The sequence below is a fragment of the Colius striatus genome, chromosome 11, assembly GCF_028858725.1.
Source record: "Colius striatus isolate bColStr4 chromosome 11, bColStr4.1.hap1, whole genome shotgun sequence".
Classification (NCBI taxonomy): Eukaryota; Metazoa; Chordata; class Aves; order Coliiformes; family Coliidae; genus Colius; species Colius striatus.
Window position 1 is genome coordinate 18,016,593 of NC_084769.1, and position 22,107 is coordinate 18,038,699.

The window sequence follows — 22,107 nt, forward strand, 5'->3', positions numbered from 1 at the left end:
CAGGGACACAGCAAGAACTACTTTTATTGGAAGAGATCTGCATCTACAAAAAGAGTGAAAAAGAGGTGTAAAATCCACAGTAAAAAGAAGGGGTGTGATGAGCTGGGCTGGTCAGCAAGACAAGGTGCCTTCTCCCCGCCCCGAGTAGCAGTCAGGCACTGTTTGCTCACAAGCCAGAGAGCTGGGGCTTCCAATGGGGGTCACAGAGCACCCCACTTTCAAGATACCCAACACAAGCAGGATACGGAATCGCAGTCTTAATCACTTCTCATCACCTCTGAGCTCAGTGGGGCACAACCTTTCCCTGGGGCACAGCCACATCAGGGTCCCCTCTTGGTGTGACCCTAGTGCATCCCAAGAAGTAGCCCAGCAGCCCACAAGGGAAACTGCTGCTATGAGCAGCCAGCTTGGCCTGCTCTTGTCCACCTCCTTCAGCCTCCTCTCTCCTAAACCAGTCACCTTACCTGCTCCTGCGTCACCCCACTCCCCACCGGGCCACCGCCCCAGTCCCTTCACCCTGCACACACAGCTCCAGTATCCTACATCTCACATACCACCTCGGCACCGCACCATCAAGGGCCACGCACTCACTGTAGGAGGAGGTACAACACTCCCCTTGCCCAAGCACCCCAGTCCACAGGCTCCCCATTTTCTACCTACCAGCTAGTAGGTTCCCACCCCAGCACCCCAACGGCAAGCCAACTCTGTCCCAGCAGCCCCCAAAGTGAAGGACAGCCCTGCCCTGGGTGAGGGGACACAAACGCTGGGTTGGAAGCAATGCAAAGGACCTCCAGTCCCACACAGCCCCAGGGATCAGTGGTCCCAGAAGTGCAAAGAAGTGAGTCGTGCCACACAAGGAGGGAAGGGGAAAGGGGCTGCTGCCCCGTGCCCCTAGCTGGGAAAAATGAAGCTCTTGATTCTACTGAGATCCATAGCAGTGTGCAAGGAGCACTGCCTCAGCCCCAAGGGGTGCAGCCAGTCCCTGCGGCCGGGAGCTGAGCCCCAGGCGGGGTCGGCCCCGGGTGAGCACCCGTGGCAGTGCAGTGCAGGTGGGGCTGGGAGCACAGCGAGTCCGAGGGGGCCGGGCTGGCCAGGGGCGGTGGGGGCGGAGCGGTTGGATCTCTCACAGGCAGTGGGTACCTTCCGGAAAGGGACTTGCAGGGGGCTCCAGGGGCGGGTCAGATCGGGCGCCTTTGGGTAGGACAGAGCTGACATCACGCTGCCCCACAGGTAGAGTGCAGTGGCCGTGACACCTCCGCGACGCGGCTCTTCGGTCGTCTCATTCCTCCCCAGGCACGGGGGGCTGCTGGTGGGGGAGACGTTGGGCAGCTCGGGCTGAGGCTGGTCCGGGGCTGAGGTTGGCTGGGCATCCAGCTGGCAGCTGCCCTCCCCGGGGAAGAGCGCAGGCTGGGGAGCGGCGGGGCTCTCGCTCCTTGCGCACACGGACCGGTGCACCACGGTGACGGAGGCGAAGATGGCGGCAAAGCCAGTCAGGTACACCACCCCCAGGAGGCACGCCAGCTGCACAGAGGCAAACAGTTAGCCCAGACCCCCCAGCAGCAGCACACAGCCAGTCGGGACCCAGCATGGCCACACACTGACCCAGGAGCCAACACAGCCAGCGGCATCGCCAGCACTAGGGCCAGCTGCTGGGGAACAGGTAGGCAGCAGGTGGCACGTGGCCTGTTCAAAGCAGGGCCTAAAAACCACAAACCAACATGTCCCAGCTAAAGCCTCACAGTTCCTATTTAAATCCCCAGCCAGCACCCGGTTCCCTCCGTGTCGCTGCCATGACCTCACACCATAACTTGTTGAGCTGTGGTCCAGCACAGGGCATAGACTAAGCCAGCGCCAGGCAGCCCAGCTGCAAATCAGCCTCTTCTGGCTTCTGACAGCTTCCCATTTCCACAGGGAAAACCAAGCTGGTACTCCCAGTGAAAAAGAAGGTCCTCCTCCAAACCCACAGCCTGCTAGGCCTCATGTACTTGCATATAGCTTTTGTCCCATGCCCTTACCTTGACCACTTGCTGGTAGAACTGGCCTAGCACATGCTGCCACAGGGACTGCTCCATGAGGACACACAGATCTGTGTAGGTGAACCAACCACGCCACATTCCCTGCTTTTCTGCCACACTGCAGGGAAAAAAAAAGGAATGGTGGATGTGGTGTGGACCTTCCCCATCAACAAAGTAGCTTCGGCCCAAGCAGGATTGGAGAAGACCCTGTGCAAGGTCTGTGGAAGGGAGGTGCACTGCCCAGCAAAGGCTCACAGGTATCCCAGCCTCTTACTTCTCTGCAACAGGGCTAGCTCTCAGCAGGAACACAGCCAGGACTGCGAGAGGAATGAACAGCTCACCCACACCCTGCACACCTACCGTCCTTCCAGCCAGCTCAGCACTTCAAACAGCTCCCGGGGATCTGTGTAGAGACTCCAGTCCTGTGGGGACAGCAGTGATGGGTCAGCACGGGTCACCCAGAGCCCTGACACATCATTCTCTACTCCTCCATGGGAGTACATGGGGGGAAAAAACAGAACTCCACAGACTCCCCTGAACACCTCCTTTCCCCCAAACTCTGTGAAGCAGCTGGATGCAGCGACAGCCTCACTTACAATGGCGCTCAGGAAGTTCATCTCCAGCGTGTTCATGGTCTGGACGTCCACCTTCCCCGCCGCTCCCCACTCGTCATTGAACACCTCCTCCTCCTCACCCTCATCATACAGGTACTTACTAGCAACCATCTAAAAGCAACACAAAGTACAAAATCTCAGGGCCCCTTGCACTCCTCCAGGCCTCTCTCCAACCCAATGACCCCCAGCCCACACTGCTCACCATGGAGATCAGGAAGAGGTCTGAAGATGAGATCTGCTGGAGGTATTCAGGGTTCCGGTGCCGGAGTCTCTCAATGTAAACCAGTGCCAGCATCATGGAGCATGGTGAGATGCAGGCTTCCCTGAGGGACAGGCCCAGAGACAGTCCAAAGGTTACTTGCACGCCACACACATCCCAGCCTCCACAGCACATCTTGGCTGCTTCCTCCCCATGGAGGTAGTGGGGAGGTTTAGTAGACAGCTAGGTATGTCCCTGCCTTGCCAGCTCCATGCCAGCTGTCCTGAGCTGCAGCAAAGTGGAATGCAGAAAGTCCTGGCTCCTGTTGCCAGGCAGCCAGCTCCAAACTAAGCAGCCCAGCACACTGCGAGGGCTCAGCTGCTAGAAGCAGCCCCAGGGTTTAGACCTGGTTACCCAGATTGCTGCAGAGCCACCCAGTACAGGCTCCCAGTAATAAGAGCAGCCCTGGACACCACAGAGCAGGGCCAATCTGAAGCAGGCCTGGCTGTATCAGGAAGCCACAGTGCCTGCTGTCCTTGACACTTGCCCCCAGTTCCTCTCTGACACTAACCAGGCCAAAGCAAAAAGCCAGTGCTGGCCCAGAACACAGAAATGAGTCATAGGTGATACCAGAGCTGTTAGTTCTGACACAGGACACAAAGGGACAGGTTTTGCTTCTTACCGAGACACACGAGAGACGTATTTCTTCTGGAGTCTGCGGATAGGGCTGGGAGCCACCTTCTGCAGCAAGTCCACAGCAATATCTAGGACAGAAAAGCAGCAAAAGGGTTTAGCCCCACATGGCACAGTCTACCCCCAACCTCCCTCTTCACCCCACAAACCCATTGAGTCTTGGTGTTTTTTTAGCCCCTCAAGTTTAAACTGTGAAGGTAAGATCAGTCTGATCAAAAGTGAGGAATGAGGGAGGAACAAACAAATAGGCTGGACAGCCAGACCAAAACAGGAAGAGGACATGAGTGTCCAAAGCCCCGTGGCAGTGCCTGATGCAGATCAGCATGTCTGTTGTCTGCTGCACACTGAGGAAAACACCGTCCTCTCACCCTGCAGGACCTCAGGCACCTCTTTTGGAGGCTTTTGAGGACCCAGTGTCAACAACAAATCTTCCCTGTCTTTTGCTCCCCTCCAATCAGCATCATCCTTGGAGGTCTTCAAGACCCGCCTGGACATGTTCCTGTGTGACCTGATCTAGTTGAATCTGCGTCTGCAGGAGGATTGGCCTAGATGATCTCTAAAGGTCCCTTCCAACCCCTACCATTCTATGATTCTATGATCCTCCTCCAGAGCTTGCTGTCACTGATCCAGCGTCTCCCACACCACAGCCCCAGCACGTTGCTGTGAGCAGGAGCCGGATGGCACTGGCAGGGTTTGGAGGCAGCAACATGGTCCAGCTGCAGCTCAGCTCAGCTTGCTTTCCCTGCCTTTGGGATATGGCTCAGCATCTAAGCACTGAGAAGGCCAGAGACTGACAGATGCTGTCTTCAGCAGCTCACGTCTTGCTTCTCAACGTCACAGGACCAGCTGGGAGCATCCCAAACACCACTACAGGATGATGCTTGGCAAGAAGTTTTTTTTGATAGGAAATTGCAGCTCCATTTTGCTGCTGTGCCCTTAGCTGACAGAGTTGAGAGCAGAGCCTTGCATTTCAACCTCCCCTGGGAAGCGGCACCACACCTCTTCCATCTTCTCTCCACACCCTCCAGCAACTAAGGAAACAGCTGCAATCCCTCAGGAATCATTTGCTCAACAGTAGCCACCAAGCTCAGAAGCACACTGCTCTAAGGGAACCCCCATGTCACTCAAGCCACCCCATTGCCAGGATCCACAGGCAGGCAGACACAGCTTCATCCTCTCACACCACTGTTGCCCTCTGCTCTGCTTGACCACCCTTGTGTTGCAGCATCAGCCACCATAACAATGCCTCAAGAGATGGAAAGTATAGGAGGCATCCAAGTTCTGTCCCAACGCAAAACCTAATTTTCTTCAGCCCACAAATGCAACCCATGACAGCACATCCTGCTCTAGAGAGCAGCTGATCCCTGTCCCCTCAGCCATGGCATGCTGAAGGTGGCTATGGCTCTTCCTTCCCAGAAGGAACAAATTCACTCTTCAACCTCTCTCCTCAGACAGTCCCATACTGTCTCCTGTAACTGCCTCTCAATGCCAAAGACCTTTTCCAGCTCCTCCTGACACTCTGAACTCTCCCCATAACCCCTCTATCTCACTTGAAGAGCAGTGCACGATCTCACCACAAACCAACAGATGCTATAGCCCTAGGTCCTGCGTTTTTTGACAGTGGCTGATAGCAGCAGATGAAGGAAGGCTGTAGGAGCAGATAATCCCACAGAGATGTCTGGGCATTGCTCCCACCCCCATCTGCTGGAGCCAAGGCATTTCCGGGGTGTGAGACAGCCTTTAGAGCTACCAGCCCTCAACAGAATCTTCTTCCATAAATGTGCCCTTTGAACTTTGAGCACTGGCAGTGCCCCGTGCAGCAGCCTCCTCCTTGCATGCAGGGGCAAAGCCAGACCCAAAGGCAAGCCACGTGCCTCCCTTGCCCCAGAAGGCCTGAGCCCCCCCAGTGCCCGCGCAGCCACCCACTCCCTCAGCACGTGCCCAGCAGCCCCCTCCTCGCTCAGGGATGCCACACATAGCCTCTTGGCAACTGCAGATTGTTTCCCTAGACCTGTCACCAGGGTTTTGAGTGCCAGTGTGCTTCCCCAGCCACTCAACACCCCTGTGGGCTGTGTGATCATGCAGCTGATGGAAATACTAATGCAACCATGCTGGGAGGCCCTTTAGCAAAATGCTGTTTGACCTTTGACCTCTGTTCTCCACCATCACCTGCACCACCACCTCAGCCTCAACCAGTCTGCATCCTTCTGCTCCCCCAAACACTGCTCAAACACCAGGTGAACCAGACAAACACACAGCATGAACTTGTTCTCTTGGCGTTCACAGCTCGAAGCTAAATGAACTCCTCGGTACTTTGCAGAGTTGCCTAAGACACCTCTCGTCACAGATGTAGCCTTCACTGCCAGGGAATCTGCAAGCAGCCTAAAGGACTCTGCACACCACAGAGGTGCAAAAAAAAATGCAGCAGTGGGCCAAAGGGAGCAATAAAACAGAGAGCAGGAGCCACGAGATGCTGGCACTCCCCCCACTGTGCTGCGCAGAGCAAAGAAGGCTGGGCAGGGGTGGGATTTGGCACGGGGCAGGAAGCGGGTGACTTGTTAGTCTCAGCCCCTGGGCTACTTCCAACCCCCTTGAGTCAGCATTCTCCTCTGGGGACGTTCGGCAACCCACCTGCCACGGGACTGGAGAGATTGTCGAGGCTGCAGTCTTTGTCCCAGCCATAATAAAGCCGCTTTCGCACTCTCTCGCTCAGCTGCTGGTGCCTGGGCAGGAACTGCAGGCAGACAGGAGGACTGTCAGAAACGCCCTACCCATACCGGGCTCCCCGCCCCAACCCAATCTAGGTGGGTAGCGGGCTGATCAGGGCCCCCGGGAAGGCGGGCAGGGTGCAGGAGGCATTTCTGTGCCACGGATTAGGGGAGAAACAGGATCAGGGCGAAACCCTCGGGCCAGGGATTAGGGCGTGCGGAGGCGCAGGGCTGAGGCCGGGCCGAGCCAAGGGCACCGAGGCCCGCCCGGGGGAACTCACCGTGAACTCCTGGAACCCGCTGAGGGAGAAGGTGCCCTCCTCGTCCAGCAGCAGCCCGTCCAGCTCCATCCTTCCCTCCGACCGTCCCTCCCCGGGGGCGGAGGCTGCCGGGCGCCGTGCGGGGCGTGGGTGCCGAGGCCGCGTCCCGCGCCGGGGCCGAGCGGAGCCGCTGCCAGGCCGCTGCCGCCGCGCGCCTTCCTGTTCCGGCGCAGGGGGCGGGGCCCGAGGCGCCTGCGCGCGGCGCCAGCGGCCGCCGGTCCCCCGCAGGCGGTGCTGCCGCCCGGGCCGCTGCGCGCGCCGCCCGTCGCGCCCCCCCGCAGCCATGGCGAGCGGCCGCGCCGAGGACGCGGCGGCGGCGGCGGCCGAGGAGGAAGAGGAGGAGGAGGCCGCGGCGGCGGCGGCGGCGCGGCTGGCGGCGGCGCTGCGGCAGCGGCTGCGGGGCTGGGAGGCGGCGCTGGCGGCGGCGCAGCGGCTGCTGGTGTGGGAGAGGCCGCTGCACAGCCTGGTCACCGCCGCCGCGCTCGGCGGGGCCCTCTGGTGAGACGGGGCGGGGGTACGCCGAGGGCTGGGGGGACGCGGGCGGCTGTCGGGGCTCCGCTCGGCCAGGCCACGGCGATGGCCGCTCCTGAGCCCTGGAGGGGCACGGCCGTCGCCTCCGGGCTGCCCGCAGGCCCGTGTTTCTGCAGCCCCCGCCGCCGTGGGATGTGCATAGCCAGGAGCAGCCGGCCTGTTTTCCTCCTCCGAACATAAACAGGCCCCTCCCTGAGGGGAGAAAGAGCCAAGAGCTCGGGCAGGATTTGCCCCGCGATAATAAAACGCAGCCGGGCCGGGCTGGAGGCTCGCCCAGGCCCGCTGCTGGTTAATTTTTGCATCCGCGCTTTATCGGTTCGCTTCACCCTCTAATCGCGGTCAGTAAGCCCCGCGGCCTTCTGCAGCGACAGGCTGGCTGCCGTGTGGCGTTTTATTTCAGCCCGTTGATCTTGTTTTTTTTCTGGAGGGTACTGTTTTTTCGGTAAATCCGAGGCCCCTCGGTTTGAGTGCGAGGATACCCCCCTCCCCTGCTCTGCCTTCCCGTCTCCTCTGCCTCCGGGGCAGGGCAGCAGCCCCGTGAGGAGCCGGGAGAGTGAGTGGCAGAGCCCAGCTGTGCATCGGAATGGAAAACATCCTGTTTGTTTGTATAAACAGTGAGTCAGTTTTGCTGGCAAAAATGCTCCCAGGTGGTGGCTTTCCCAGCAGAAAAATTCTCATCTGGCCAAGGAAAGAGTTAAACGTTGGTTAGAGATGAAATAGGAAGGGACGGATTCTGGAGTCAGAGAAGGGGAAAGTATGTGACTGAACGGCCTTAGATGCTGCATACATTTTGCCCTGTCAGCCATATGATTACCAGAGGCATATGTGGTATCTGGGTACTTAAATGGCTTTGGACTACTCTCCCAGCTGTAAAAGCCTGAAAGCAGAGGTTTTAAGTGGGAGGTGCAGAGGGATGGCAGGGGTGGTAGATAATGATGGCTAAGGGAACTGTGTAAAAAGATCAAGAAGAACAAAGAGGGACCAGAATATGGGACAGCAGGGAGAGACTTAAATATTGTGGAGGGAGAGGAATTATTTACAGTCCCATGGAGAATTCAGCCAGCATCCTTCAGTCCATACATGAGGCAGAGTAGGAGGGAATTCTTCCAGGGCCGATCTATTAAGCTACAGAATTGTTGTCCCATGAGAAAGGGATAAAAATGTTGTTGTTTAGGTTGCTACATAGGTCCTGTAAGCCTGTGGGAAGTGTGTGGGTTTTGGTCTGTGCTGCCCAGTGAGGCAGATCTCACTTCCACGTCCTCTGGCCCTGGCCGTGGCTCGGTGGGAATCGCAGCCCTTCCCTGTGCTGTACGGCGGATGCTCTTGAACTCCAGTCATCGTTTGGTGCACTGAGATTAGTTACTGGCAAATACTCACTGAACAGAGGCAAGGTGAAACAGTGCAGCACCTCTTTCCTCATGGAAAGAAGTGTTTATTAAAGGGTGAGGTGAGGGTGAATGCATTTCCCCGGCACTTGTTTTTGGAATGAGTTATAAACAACAACTCTGAGCTGGAGGGAAGCGCAGGTACTCTTGCTTGGAGGAAAAGAGGAATGCTGACAGCCACTGCTGGCACAAGTGCTGCCCAGGGACCTTTGCTGTTGAATCTGCATGCAGCGGGGAGATAAAACTCTTTGACGGTGGGATTGTGCAACTGTGTGTGAGTGGTATTGTGTGAGCTGGCATTTGGCTCAAGCTGATGTGTTGATGAAGGACATGAAAGGTTTTACATAGAGTTGAGTGAGCGACTAAGCCATTTAAGTGCTAGGCTCTGATTAAACGGGGAGAGCTTTGTGACTAAAACCGTGGGCATATAGAAGCAGGTGCAGGATGTGTTTTGGTGCTTCCTGTGGGTAACGCTGGGCCGAGTGATGACAAATAGGTCCTAAGTTTTCAGGAAACAGGCTGATTCTCAACCAGTCTTCTGCTACAGCAATGTGTGTTTACGTTATCTAGAGCCTTCACCTTGAGGATTCAGAGGCACTTGTGCTAGGGCAAGGGAACATTAGCATTGTTTTACAACGAGAGGAGGAGCTTAGGAGCAGGGGAGGAGAGCGCTGGGAGATGGCAGATACTCAGCTGCCTGGTGGTGGGCAAAGGCACCGTTTGAGAAGGTGCTGTGCCAGGGGCGGGTGGCTGCTGAGTACAACGCTTGCTGCAGTGGCTGGTTGCAGTCTGATGTTTCTGCTCTGCTGTACACTGAGCCCCGTGTGAGGTTGGTGATGGGACTCGATGATCTTAAGGGTGCTTTCCAACTGTAATGATTCTGTGATTCTATCTGTGTGCTCATCAAGAACAGGAACTTTCTGTCTTTTTCCAGCCTAACAGTTTCTCATTTGATTTCCAGGTTGTTTTCCTCCACCTCCCTGAGACCCCTCTTTCTCCTCAGCATGTCCCTTCTTGGCATCCTCTTGCTGGAGAGGTGGAAGCCCAGGTTCCTGTTTGATTTCTCAGGTATGTGATGAGTAGCACTGTAGCTAGTGACACAGTTCTAGTATTACCAGCTGCTGGGCCATGGCCACAGCCAGTCCTTTCCTGGACCTTTCATGGAAGCCCTGTTCCTACCACAGGCTTTGGTATTGACGCTGCCTCTTGCCTGTTTGTGTCAGAGTATTAATACATATCCTAATACTCTGGGCATGGGGAGAATTGCTCCCAGTGCTGAGAAGCTCATTTTGGGAGTGACTAAGTGGGCCCAACTAGCTTGTCAGGGAAGCGTGTGACAGGGATGATGCAGTGTTTCTGCTATGTCCTTTCTCTCCTGCAAATGTCATAGTGCTCAGATCATTCTGGGTCTGAGCATGTACGGCCAGCTGAGCTGGGGGAAGGAAATGGAAGGGTTGAAGTGTATTGATTTTAGTTAAGTGCAGCATGGGCTTATGCCCTAAAAGAGGCAGAGCAGATGAGAGCCACTTCTTGTGGCAGGTAGCAGAGTGAATGATGAGGTCTGACAGCAGGGACAGTCAGTGCATTGTACTGTACTCCACAGCATCTGGTCTCCAGCTAGTCAGAGAGTCTGATGGCTTGGCTTATCTTTCCCATTGATTGAAGGGTCTTTGCCAACATTAGACACAAAAGCAAGGGGAGGAATAACCTCCTAAGGATGATGGGTGTGGATTGGCTGCTGTCTGCTTTGAGTGCCTCCTTCAGCGCAATTTCTTAAACATCTGGACCCAGACCTGCCTCCTGCATCTACTGCTACTGTTTAAAGGCAGCTTGGGGCCCTCCATCCCTGCTCTCCTATTCCAGGGAGGGTTCCTGAATGAAAGCCCCTCTATATGTGTGTTTGTAAGGTGCCCTTTACTTGACCTAAGAGGGTACTGACTTAAAGGGTGCTTTCACAGAAATCTTGATAAGATTAGATATGTTTCAGCTGTAGTCCTGAAACTGTTTGCTTTGTGTGGTTCAGGTAACTAGGCAGCCAAACTGGACTGGCCAATTTAATTTCCTGCTTATTCACACTGGATTTTTAAGGGAATAGTTTAAAGCCAACTCAAAACATCTCACTTGAAACACATCCAGAAATGCAAAAGCCCAGTGTCCAGTACAGAATGGTGTCATTGAGGCAGGTGGGAGTAGAATCACTCCAGCCTGTAAAGGTTGTCTTATCACAGAAGAAATAGGAAATCCATACTGAAATAAGTTTATATGACACAGAGTGGTGAGGAATGAAAAGAGAAAAAACAAACAAAACAACGCAGCAGGGATTAGGCTCATCGTGTGTTACCAGCTCTGCAAGAAGTTGGTGCAGGTCCTACTGAGCCACTCCTCAATGCTGTTATCCCCATATTTCACTCCTTGCTGCTTTTCTACTGCTGATGGCAAATAACAGGGACACCTTTCTAATGTGCCTGGTTAGGTCACAGCCCTGGTTTCGACACGGTCCACTGCACCGTGTTTCCTCAGCCTCTGCAAGGGAGGAGCGGTGCTCTGTGTTCACAGGGGCCTCCTGTTGAATTGGCACTGCTGAATACTTAGGGGTTCTTGTGTGGCTTTTGCTTCCCGCTGAAACAGAGCTATAGCTTTGTGGCTTTTCTCCTCAGTGCTTCCTGTAAGCCTCTCCAGGAGCTTTTGGAAGTAGGTCAGTACCACACCTCCAAGAGTCAGCACGTCTTTACACAAACCACAGCTTGTGGCAGCTTTGTGTGTCTCGGGTGACTGCTTATAACATCACTGCTGAAGGAATGCGAAAGCCCCAGTGTGTGTTTTGCAGTTACTCACACTCTGTGATCCGGGACGCACTCACAACAGCGAGATGCACGACCTTTTTAGGTCCTGTCAGGAGGGACTGCATATTTTCAGTTCCTCCACAGGATATTTTCTCCATATGTAACCAACTCTGCATGGGTTTCCACTTAAATATTGTTTAAGGACTTAGGAAGCACCTCCACTTTCTCCTGAAATGGGTATCAAATAGGGATGGTTTTTGTAGCCTTGTTGTTTGGCAGCCGTGTTTTGGGCAGTGTAGGAGAGTGGGAAGAGCCCTAGCAAAGGCTGCATTGTGGTTGAGTGCTTGTATGCCTTAAAAAGGGCCCCTGCTTTCTAGCTAAGGTTTACACACAGATGAAGAATGCCTCTTGGGGAAGTGTTGAAAACCTGTAAGAGCCAAGGAATCCATCAGTAATAATTTGTCAGTAGTAACGTGTAACCTAAACTCTTACGTGGCTGACTGATCTCTCAGAAGGGTCTGCTCTGTGTCAAGTGGTTTGTATTAATGCACAATCTGGCCTGAAGCACCAACAGCAAGATTTCAGCCAGTTTTTGATGATCTGGGACCAGCCATAGGTGTCCTGTTGCCTGACATAGATGTACTGGTGCTAAACACTGTTGCAGCACAGGCTGGAGGGAAGCTGTGCCCAAGTGAACATGCCCTGTTAATAGTGCTCTATGTTTTTTCTGGTTGAGTTGTTCCTCCAATTGGTGCAAGACTCCAGTGCTTTGGGATAGTCATCAAGCAGACTACTACACGGAGTGAGATACTGTCAATTTTAAAGATGGTTTGTGTTTTGCCTAATAGCTGAAATCATGTGAACACTCTACAGCCCACTGCAATGTTCTGCAGCTCCCGAAAGTGTCTCTGAAACCTTCAGAAGCCATGGAGGAGAGTTGTTTCTCTCCCTCTGCTGGCATATTTTGGATGGCTTGGGTTACTGCAGCCAGTTGGAGAGGGCTGGGGTGCCTGTGCCCCCCTCTTTACTGTGCTGCTGGCACATCTGACCAGGAAGCAGCCCAGCGTTTGGTAGCTAGTGCAACCAGTATAGGTAGCCATCACAGACAAGCCAGTGCCCAATGTAATTTATTTGGTCATTTAGTGCAGGTAATAGATGAGGCTTTGAGGTCTAGCAGGATTTCTGCCTGCTGTGATGAAGCAGCTTTAGGTCCCTGAGCATGATAACAAAACACAGCGATGGCGGCCACGTGAGCGAAGCGGCCGCCCCGTCGGGGTGGAGCTGCACCCGTGATACTCCCTTTGCACCCCGAGCTCCCTTTGTGAGCGGCACTTGCCAGCTGCCCCAGCCGCCGTGCCCAACAGCCCTGGGCCACACAGCCTGTGAACGGCCAGCCCCTCTTGTCAAGCCCCATTACTGGAAATCTGGGTCACACTCTCAAAGAACGGCCTCTTTCCCTGGGCCAAGGGCCTCCCGCTCCCCCACGCGCTGCCAGCCAGCTGCTGCGGTGCCTGCAGCAGTAGGAAGGGTCCAACAGGCTCAGCGTGGCATCCTTTCCCTTGGGAAAACAGTGGCAATTCAGCTGCGAGCGGCTGCTCTCTTCTGCAGCTTGGACGGGGCTCTGGGGTCTCGCCTGGTGCTGGCACTGACGGGTGTTCGCCTCTTCCCTACATTTCCCTCATTGGCACTCTTGGGCTTTGCACCTGCCTGATGACTCCAGGCAGGATTCAAACCCCTTTTTGCTCACATTGCATTTTTCAGCCCATTTCTAACAATTGGCCTGGACTTTGAACACAAACTCTTGCTTTATTTTAGTCCTGTTTGCATGATGATGTGCATGCAGTGCTGGACACAGGGTCATGCTGACTTTTAGAATCCCTTAGACCAAGTTTGTTGGTCTAAGATGTATGTCTTTACCAGCTTTAGGACAGGAGGTTGACTGGTAGAGAAGGGTGGACCTCAAGGAACCTTCCCAGTGTGATTAGGGCCTTATTAATCACAGGAGACTCATAAAGACTCTGTGGCTGGAAGAGCTTTGGTTGAGCCCTGTCGTGGTTGAAGCCCAGCCAGCAGCTAAGCACTACGCAGCCACTCACTCACACCCCCCAGTGGGATCGGGGAGAGAATCAGAAGTGAAAAACTCATGGGTTGGGATTAAGAAAGTTTAACAGGCCAGTTTTAAGCAAAGCACAACAGGGAATTCATTCCCTGCTTCCCCCCAGCAGGAAGGTGCTCAGCCATCCCTAGGAAAGCAGGGCTCAAGCACACCTAATGCTTACCTGGGAAGACAAAGGCCACCACTCTGAATGTCTCCTGCTTCCTCCCTCCCCCTCCAGCTTTATGTGCTGAGTGTGTCCTGTGGAACACATCCCTTTGGCTAGCTGAGGTCAGCTGTCCCAGCTGAGTTCCTTCACAGCTTCTTGTGCACCACCAGCCTCCTCTGGCAGAGCAGGGTGAGAAGCTGAAAAGCTCTTAACTTTGCATAAGTCCTGCTCAGCAACAGGTAAAACATCAGTGAGTTATCAACATTATTCCCATCCTAAATCCAAAACACAGCACTATACCAGCTATTAGGAAAAACATTAACTCAGTCCTGGCCAACACCAGGACACCTGTACATCCTCAAATGCTCATCAGCCAGCTCAAATCCACGGGCAACCAGGCTCATGAGTTGCAGTTATCATAGAAAGAATTTGGTTTCTTTTCCTCTGTGTATCTAAAGGCAGAGCATATTCACGTGACCTCTGACATTGAGACACTGCTCATCCCTTCAGCACTGCTTGGATTAAGTCCCTGTTTGATCATCATTGTGTTGGGTGCAGAGAGGAATGGGAGAAGCTTTATCTTGCTCTTATCTAGACTGTCTGACCTTAGGAGTATAGTTACATCTGTGCCTGGCACAAAGGGCTGTCAGGGGACATAAAAGAGCCCTAAAATTAGACAATTATACACAAGGTTGCTATTTGTTACTTAATTCCATGGGAAAGGATAGAGACAGCTGGGATATCTCTGGTATTTGTACACAGCATCCTGCCAGGGACTGTGGGCTGGGCAGTGGGAAATGCAGCTCAGACCTGCTGTTTTAGTGCCACGTTGAGCTCCGAGGTGGGAGCTGAAGCTTTGCCCAGCTTGGGGACCATGCTGGCAACCCTCTATAACTGACAAGGGCTAGGCAGCTGCCCTGGGAATGGCACTGCCATCCTAGCTGTGTGATCCCTGCAAGGAAGCCCATGTGCTAGCGTCTGGGTGCACGTCGGATACCTGTTTGTCAATGCAGGTTGCAAGGATGCTGGGGCACCCTGAGACCAGTGTTCTGGCTGCTCCAAGTCTCCAGGCACGCTTCACTGAAGCCTGCATATCTCAGACTCCAAGCCAGTGATTCCTTCTTGCGTGAGAGCACGAAGAAGGTCCCCAGGGTGCCTCCCTAGCTCAGGATGATGCATCTCCAGCTCTGCTCTGTTCAAGTGGTAAAAATGTCAGGTCGTATTTTTCACTTGGCTGACTAATCTGCTGTGTTCCCTCTACAGCACAGCCGTCGGAGGAGCCGGGAGGGGAGAGGTAAGCTCGCTCATGTGTTCCTTAGTGAGAGGGGGTAAAGTGGGGAAGCCTTAATTTAGTGTGGTGTTCTCACCTGCCCTTTTTGCTGTTGTCAGTAGACTGCATGGCTCCTGCTGGGAAATGTTGGTAACGGTTTCTCCTGCACTGGGAGCTGCTTACCAGCTTGGGAGCTACAGTTTGAGGCTGAGGATAGCTCATGTTCTTTCAGCAGCAATAAAGCTCAAGTGCTTCTGATGTTAGGCACTCTCTAGTTTCTTCCCTGGATGTGTCCTGGACCCATTTTAAGAATCCTCCAGAGAGAAGGAAATCCCTGAGACTAACTTTTGCAGGCCGTACGTGCTGCCTGTGGTGATATAGCTTGCACGTAGCCATAGCTATAGGTCTGAGCACCCCACTCTGGCTACCTCAGACTTGTGTGACAGAGGAGACCACATAACTAGTTCCACCTCCAACGCTTCTGTCTGCGTGGCTTTGAGTAAACTGCTTTGCATCATGGGTCTGTGGCACGGGGATGCTGTGGCATGGTGTTGGCTGCTGCTTGGCTCAGGTGTCTCTTGTCTCTCTTCCTGATCAAATAAAAAAGAACCTCCAAATCGAGCGTCTTCCATAGTTCATTTGAAGATGTAATTGGTGTTATCAAGCCTTTGGCAGGGATCTCTACTTCCCAGTGCAGCTGTTCCCTCCCCCCCGTAACAAAACAGACCGTGTTCAAAGATTGTCTTCTTGCTCTTATCTGTCTCTAGTGAGGGGGTGACTTCAGGGGCACAACCTCACCTGCTCAGTGTCCCTGAGCTGTGCCACTGTCTGGCAGAGAGCTGGGTCACCTTCAGGCTGTACCTGCAGGAACTGCTACAGTACAAGAGGCAAAATCCTGCCAAGGTAAGCTGGAGATACCTACTCTTCTGTGCAGGGGTTTTCTTTCCATAACTAGTGGCCTAGGAGATGGAAGAATGTAAAATCAGTACTTTCACAACTGCTGTCCCTGTTTAACATTTGCTGTTCGTTCCTTTCGGACTGTATGCCATAGGAAGCTTAAATAATGAGTAATTGGCTTCCAGTTTTTATAAACTGGAGCTGAGATGAACCCTTTCTGGGAATGGCTAGCTATACTCTAGTTTTATTTCTTAGTGTGTAAAAGAAGCTCTTAGGAAGAGTGAGGAGAAAAAAGGAGAGCCTGAAGTCTCTGCCCCTTTCACTGGCTCCACTCTTAAACTGGTTCTACCTGTTTTCCTAGCCAAGATTGTAGCTAGCCAAGTGCACATGCTGCAGTGTTTCTGAGTGCATGAAAACTTGTCATTAACCATGTTCTGATGGCTGTGATGTGTGTTGTTTGGAAAGAGTTTGTAGACAGGAGTTGCCTTAGCATCACAAAAATTAGGCCAGACTGGCGACTGGGATTGTGTCAGTCTTGCAGGGGTCCAGTGTGCCCAAAGGAGTGGGTTTGTGTCACTGCCGATTGCTCCCCTGCTGTTAAAACACTGTCCCAAGGGCAGGGAGCAGGAGACCAGGACCAAGATGGCCAGAAAGCGTGACTTCATGGGGAGCAAAGCCCTCAGACATGCACAGCTTGTGTGGCCCCTTTCCATTCTGAGTGCAACGCTTCATTGCTGGATTTAGTCGACCCTGCTTTGCAGGGTGTCTGTTCTCACTTCTCCCCCTCCCCAGGAGAATGCAGGACAAGCCATCAAGGCTGCACCATTGTGCTTCCACTTTTTTCCAGAGGAGGAAGGTCCAGGTCTGGTGGGACTGTGGGTTCTGCCATTACTTCTGCCTGCTGGTTTATGGCATAGCAGTGGCACAGCCTCTGGTGACTCCAACACCTTCCTGTCTGTTGGGACAGTACAGGCTTCTCTTCAAGTGCTGAGCTCAGTAGGAGAGCTGTACTCTAAAATGACAATTTGCAGTATCCCATCCTGCCTTCAAGGACCATCGTTTGCTTCAGAGAGACCTATCTAATAAAGTTGTGGTTGGTTTTATTGGGGTGCTGGGTTACCTCAGTCTTCCTGCGCTTGAACCTCTAATGCTTACGGCTTAACCCAACCGAGCTGAGTTGTGATTGTCCTCGGTGCAGAGCTGGAGTACTGACTTCAGAAGGAGCATCCCTCATGTTGCTGTAACTGGGTGCACTGGTTGCATAGATGTACCTCAACCTCTCGTCACTTCTGTTTGTTCCTCTCTTCCCTCAGTTCTGCATGAGTGTCTGCTCAGGCTGCCTGATTCTGGCTGTAGTTGGACACTATGTTCCAGGCATAATGATCTCCTACATCATTTGTGAGTATAAGCAGCTCTCGTGTCAGAATTAAGCTGAAACGTCACCTAACTGTGCTGTTGATAGGCAGGGAGGAAGCACGTGTGTCGTTTGCCTGAGGGGACGCGTGCCAGATGATGAAGCTGTGCGGGCAGCGTGCTGCGGGCAGGCTGTCCCTGCAGTGCGTGCCGGCAGTACAGCGGCGCGGGCACCAGAGGGAGCCGGCGCCGAAACGGCGCTTTTCTCGCCTGCCCACGGCTGGGGCTGTGCCGGGGGAGCTGCAGGGAAGCAGAAAGCTGCAGGCTCTCGGTTCCTACTGAGGCAAATCCATATGGAGAGAGTTGTTAAAGACGCTGCATGTATAGTAAATAAGACCTTTTTCACTGCATCATGAGTCCCTGCTAACTCTGAAGACTGTTCAGGGACTCTACTGCTGACGCTTCTACGTGTGAGCTCTGTGCTGCTGCCCTTATACAAGTTTGGATGACTTTTAGTTTCAATGACCTCATTCCAGGGCCTCTGTTGCATGTTGGGGGTGGGATGCAGTGGCTGAAGAAGAGGGCTTGCGCTTCATCTTAACATAGATCCCTGTCCTCAGAGAGAGCTGTTAGGGAAACCTGCTTAATCAAGACTGAGCAAGAACAGCCAGGGCTGAGGATTTTAGGCAGTCAGGTGAGAAAGCAGCCAGCATTGAGCTGCTTTTCCTTCGCTGCAGACTGCCCTGGGATGCCCCATGGAGGGCTGTGTTGTGCCTGGTCTGTCTCACACTCCCCTCACCCTGTGTCTGCAGTGCTCAGCATTCTGCTCTGGCCGCTGGTGGTATACCACGAGCTGATCCAGAGGATGTACACGCGTTTGGAGCCTGTCCTCATGAAACTGGACTACAGTATGAAGGCAGAGACACTGCACCACAAGCATGAGAAGAAGAGTAAGGACCCATCTTCTCTCGTAACTTTTTCTGTTGCCATACCTGGGAAAGGAACGAGGGGAGAGCAGGTCTGCCAGCCCTGTGTGCTGAAAGGCTGCAGTAGAGAGGGGGAAACAGACTGAAACTTTAGAGTTACTGGGAGAGCAACTGAGCTGGTGATGCTGGGAACTGCAAATAAGAGAAACAGATCACAGTTGTCTATGGGAACCTTGGGCTTCCAGGAAACCGGTGTGGTTTCACCAGGTTGTAGAAGCAGTGGGAAAGTGATGTGTAAAGGCATAACATTCCTTCAGTCTCACACAGAGCCTTTCTTCTCTCTCTCGTAGAGCGACAAGGGAAGAGTGAGCCTGCAGCAGGTGATGAGCCAACAGCTGAGACGGAGAGCGAGAGTGAGGCAGAGCTGTCCGGCTTCTCCCCAGTGGTAAGGGCACAGAGAGCTGAGCAGGAACCAGTCGCTGCAGCCTGGTCCATAGCAGCCTGAAAGGCAAGGGGTGGTCTGAGTGCAGCTGCATTGATAGCAAGCAGCAGAACAACAAGTCATGTTTTTGCAGAATCCTAAGGGGAGAAGGATATTTGCTTGCTGAAGGTTGTTGTCGCCAGGCTAGGTTTTGAGGGTGCAGCGGCTCAGGGCTGGCAGTGCAGTGGCAGGCCAGGGTGAGCCATGCTTTAGCCTCCTGCTGACCTCCACATTTGCTTTGGTGGTTATGCTTCATGCTGAGAGAATGTGAGTGTGTCCTAAAGAAATGAACTCTTCTGCTGTACTGTGCAGAGGTTCCTCACCACTGGAAAAGGGAGATGAGCAGCACTAGTGTCTCTTACACAGCTCCCGGCTCTCAGGCCACAGAAACGGGTCAAGTGTCTTCCTTCACAGGAGCAGTGGGGATGTAGCTGGGCTGTGAGGAGGGAAGCTTCAGCTTCCAAATGAATGCAGATACTTGCACTGCTGCTACTTCACCAGGTTCAATGTGAATGCAAAAGGGAAGGGGTATTCTGCTACTCAGTGATCCCAGGAGAGGAAGAAGGAGCAAAGCCTTCTGAGACTCCTACAGAGTGCTCCCAGCTTGTGCTGGCTTTTTCAGGTTCCTCACTGAGTTCAGGCAGTGAGTGATTGCAGGAGGGCCGGTGAGCTGAGACCATCCTTGCCTGCTGTGCAATGGGCACTTTGCCCAGCCCCTCCTGCCCTCACACTGGCCCTCCAGCAAGGACTTCTGCCTGGGAGCTCTGGTTTGTGCAGAGTTGCCTGTAGGCAGCACTGGTACTCCCAACACCCAGGACTTTGTCCCTGTGCCTTCATCCCATGCAGGTGGATGTGAAGAAGACTGCCCTGGCACTGTCCATCACAGATTCTGAGCTCTCGGATGAGGAGGCTTCCATCCTAGAAAGCGGAGGCTTTTCTGTCTCAAGGGCTACCACCCCACAGCTGACAGATGTTTCTGAAGGTATGTCATGGGACACCTCGCTGCCTTCCTCACCTATGGTGTTCTGTCCCAAAACAACTAGCCTCCTGAATGGGAGGACAGGGGGACAGGGGAGAGCATAGAAAGGAGGAACCAGTAATTACAGCATAGCATACCCTGGCTTTGTGGCTGATGATGGGCTGGTCCTGGGTGAACCATCTGCCTCTGGTTACTGCCCCACAAGGCATTGCTCCTTTGTGACTCCAGCAAGGGAGAGAGGCCACCCACAGAGTCCCACAGAAATGATTGCCTGATGTAGTCCCACGCCATGTGTGATGCTGGGTGATGCAGGTTGGACACTCCAGCCCACCTTGTCCAGCTCACAGGCTCAGAGAAGGACTGGTTAGTGGTGAGGAACATGAAGGTAACCCTGCTCAGATGTGGCCACCGGGGCATCTGGGGAGGAACGGGCAGGTGACATGGTGCCAGCACAGCTTCCCTGAGCCTGTGGATTCTGGTGGAGGGCCCTAGGTGCAGAAAGCATGAGCTGGAGAAGGAAGTCCTCTCTGAGCGGAGAGCATACAGAAAAGGGATACTCCACGTGAGTTGTGCCACTGGGAGAAGGGAATAACAGCAGCCCCCTTCCTGCTGTGTTCCCAGAGCTGGGAGGATGGCCACATGTGAGCCCTGAGGGGAGCAGGGGGAGGTGAGGGGACCCACACCTTACCACTGGTGCCTTTCAGACCTGGATCAGCAGAGCCTGCACAGTGAGCCGGAGGAGTCGTTTTCCAAAGACCTGTCAGAGTTTCCCTCCGTGGAAGAATATCATTCCAGAGACCTGGGACCACAGAGCGAGGAAGACGCGTTCGGGGTGCCTCTGGGCCCGGAGCTCGCCCACGCTGCCCGCGAGCTGGACTCGGCAGAGAAGGAGGCCGCGGACTCGGGGCTCGCCATCCTGCGCCTCGCCTCGCCTCTCCACTTTGTAAATACGCACTTCAACGGGAGCGGGCAAGCGGCCGGGGGCGACACAGAGCCAGGGACTGACCCCGCCACGGGCCTGGGCGCCTGCATCGACACGCTGAGCGAGGAGATCGTCACCACCGCCATCACCACGGCGGTGCAGAACACCCTCTGTGCCCTGCTGCGCTCCTCGGAGGCCAGCGAGGGGCCCTCCCTCTCCGAGTTCCTCCCCACCGAGCCCGAAGAGAAACTGAGCTTCCAAGCGCAGCTGTCAGAGAGCGAATCGGTGGAGACGGAGGCGGCGGCCTCACCAGAGGACGAGGAGGAAGCGGATGACTTTGAGCTGCTGGATCAGGGGGAGCTGGAGCAAATGGATGTAGAGCTGGGGCTCGGAGAGGAGCAGGAGACACAGGAGCCTCCCGCCGCTCCTGCTCCCCGCTCTCCCCCGCTTGCTGAGCTGCCAAAGCAAGGAGACGAGGAGGAGGAGGCAGTGATGACAGCAGCGTCAATGTCTTAGGTCTCCTCCGTGCACCCCCTTTCCCTCCATCGCCACTGGAAAGAAGGACAGACTCCCGCGGTGAACGTGCAGTGGGTTGTTAGATGTTTGTGTTGACTGGGATGGAAACGCGTCAGTGTCCATGTGCTGTGTCCGGAGTAACGAATCCTTTCCACCCTCCTAGAGCCCAGCCTGAGGCTGGGCTGGCTGCGGGAGGCGGCCCTGCCCCGCGGCGGGGGAGGAGCCGGCGCCCGGAAGCTTTAGCCACCATCCCGACACCGACCCCGGCAAACGCTTCCTAGTAATGGTGCGGTATTTTGGTCTGTCTTCTGTTTGTCTCTCGTTTTGCACGCCCAGTACCGAGCTAGCTGTAGCTGCTGCTAATACCCACATCCCCAGTAGGACATATGCAATCTTTATTTTATTGGGTTTTTAAATGGCTCAAAGTGTAAATAATTTTAACTTTCCTTGGTTTCGTTTGGGGGGGAGGGATGGGGTGCACAGTCCAGCGTGGCTCTCAGGGGCGAGGGGAGGCAAGGGGGTCCAGGGAGGGCGGGGAGGGGAGGGTGGCAGCAAGGGGACAAGAGCAGGCAGGTGCTGTGCGACAGAGACCCCCTTCTACGAGCTGTGACAGTCTCCCACATCGCTGCTGGAACAGGGTGTCAGTCAGTACCTGTCTTTCTCCTGTCTGACTCGAGTTCTGCTGTTGGGTGGCAGTGCAGTTGTTTTTGCAATCAATGAAATGTTCTCCTGTCCATGACCGTTACTCGTTCCTTCCTGCTGCGGCCTCCTCCAGGCCTCTCGCCGTCCCTGCTGACCCTGCTAGCACCCCTTCCCTCCCTGCTCGGGTTACCGAGGTGATGGGGAACATGAACATCTCTTACCAGGAGAGGCTGCGAGACCTGAGGCTGTTTTAGCCTGGAAAAGAGAAGACTGTGGAAGGACCTCGTTAACACTTACAAGTAACCTAAACTGTGGATGTCAGGAAGATGGGGTGGCACTATTTTCTGTAGTGCTCAGCAACAGGACATGGGCTAATGGACGTAAGCTTGAACATAAAGGGAAAACTTCTTTCATGTTCAGGTGAGGGTGTGGAGTTTCCTTCTCTGGAGGGTTTCAAACCCACCTGGAGAGGTGGCTGTGTGATCTGATGGAGGGGAGCCTGCTTTAGCAGGGCCTTGGGCTGGATGATCGCTAGAGGTCCCTTCGAACCCCGACCGTTCTGTGAGTGTAAGCGTGGCACCTAAAGGGTGTGGATAGAGACCGGAGCCC

The 22,107-nt window shown here is 54.3% G+C and overlaps 2 protein-coding genes across 3 annotated transcripts; one reads left to right on the forward strand and one right to left on the reverse strand.

Annotated features, from left to right (window-relative positions):
• Nucleotides 1-6: 6 nt before the first annotated feature.
• Nucleotides 7-6,687, reverse strand: CNPPD1 (cyclin Pas1/PHO80 domain containing 1). Its single transcript, XM_062004836.1, has 8 exons — nt 6,511-6,687; nt 6,153-6,255; nt 3,511-3,592; nt 2,832-2,952; nt 2,612-2,740; nt 2,376-2,437; nt 2,016-2,133; nt 7-1,521 (listed from the first exon to the last, which is right to left on the reverse strand). The coding sequence occupies exons 1-8, from the start codon at nt 6,577-6,579 to the stop codon at nt 892-894; spliced, it is 1,314 nt and encodes a 437-aa protein (XP_061860820.1). The 5' UTR covers nt 6,580-6,687; the 3' UTR covers nt 7-891.
• A 130-nt stretch (nt 6,688-6,817) lies between these two features.
• Nucleotides 6,818-21,891, forward strand: RETREG2 (reticulophagy regulator family member 2). 2 transcript variants are annotated; one of them, XR_009819432.1, is made up of 10 exons: nt 6,818-7,047; nt 9,427-9,533; nt 14,776-14,806; nt 15,550-15,685; nt 16,993-17,077; nt 17,845-17,982; nt 18,309-18,403; nt 19,286-19,421; nt 20,123-21,142; nt 21,723-21,891. XR_009819432.1 is itself a non-coding variant. In XM_062004651.1 (9 exons), the coding sequence occupies exons 1-9, from the start codon at nt 6,833-6,835 to the stop codon at nt 20,854-20,856; spliced, it is 1,677 nt and encodes a 558-aa protein (XP_061860635.1). In that variant the 5' UTR covers nt 6,818-6,832; the 3' UTR covers nt 20,857-21,291. The 2 variants fall into 2 exon arrangements, 1 of the variants encoding a protein (XP_061860635.1); XM_062004651.1 differs by lacking the exon at nt 21,723-21,891 and having other exon boundaries at nt 20,123-21,291.
• The last annotated feature ends 216 nt before the right edge of the window (nt 21,892-22,107 follow it).

Bases quoted from the DNA above. Each gene is read 5' to 3' on its own strand.
- CNPPD1 (XM_062004836.1), bottom strand. From the start codon at position 6,579: ATGGAGCTGGACGGGCTGCTGCTGGACGAGGAGGGCACCTTCTCCCTC. The intron at 2,953-3,510 runs GTAAGAAGCAAA...CCTGTCCCTCAG, and splicing joins TACGTCTCTCGTGTGTCTCG to GGAAGCCTGCATCTCACCAT. The intron at 2,741-2,831 runs GTGAGCAGTGTG...TGTTGCTTTTAG, and splicing joins ACCTCTTCCTGATCTCCATG to ATGGTTGCTAGTAAGTACCT.
- RETREG2 (XM_062004651.1), top strand. From the start codon at position 6,833: ATGGCGAGCGGCCGCGCCGAGGACGCGGCGGCGGCGGCGGCCGAGGAG. The intron at 14,807-15,549 runs GTAAGCTCGCTC...ATCTGTCTCTAG, and splicing joins GAGGAGCCGGGAGGGGAGAG to TGAGGGGGTGACTTCAGGGG. The intron at 17,983-18,308 runs GTAAGGACCCAT...TCTCTCTCGTAG, and splicing joins CCACAAGCATGAGAAGAAGA to AGCGACAAGGGAAGAGTGAG.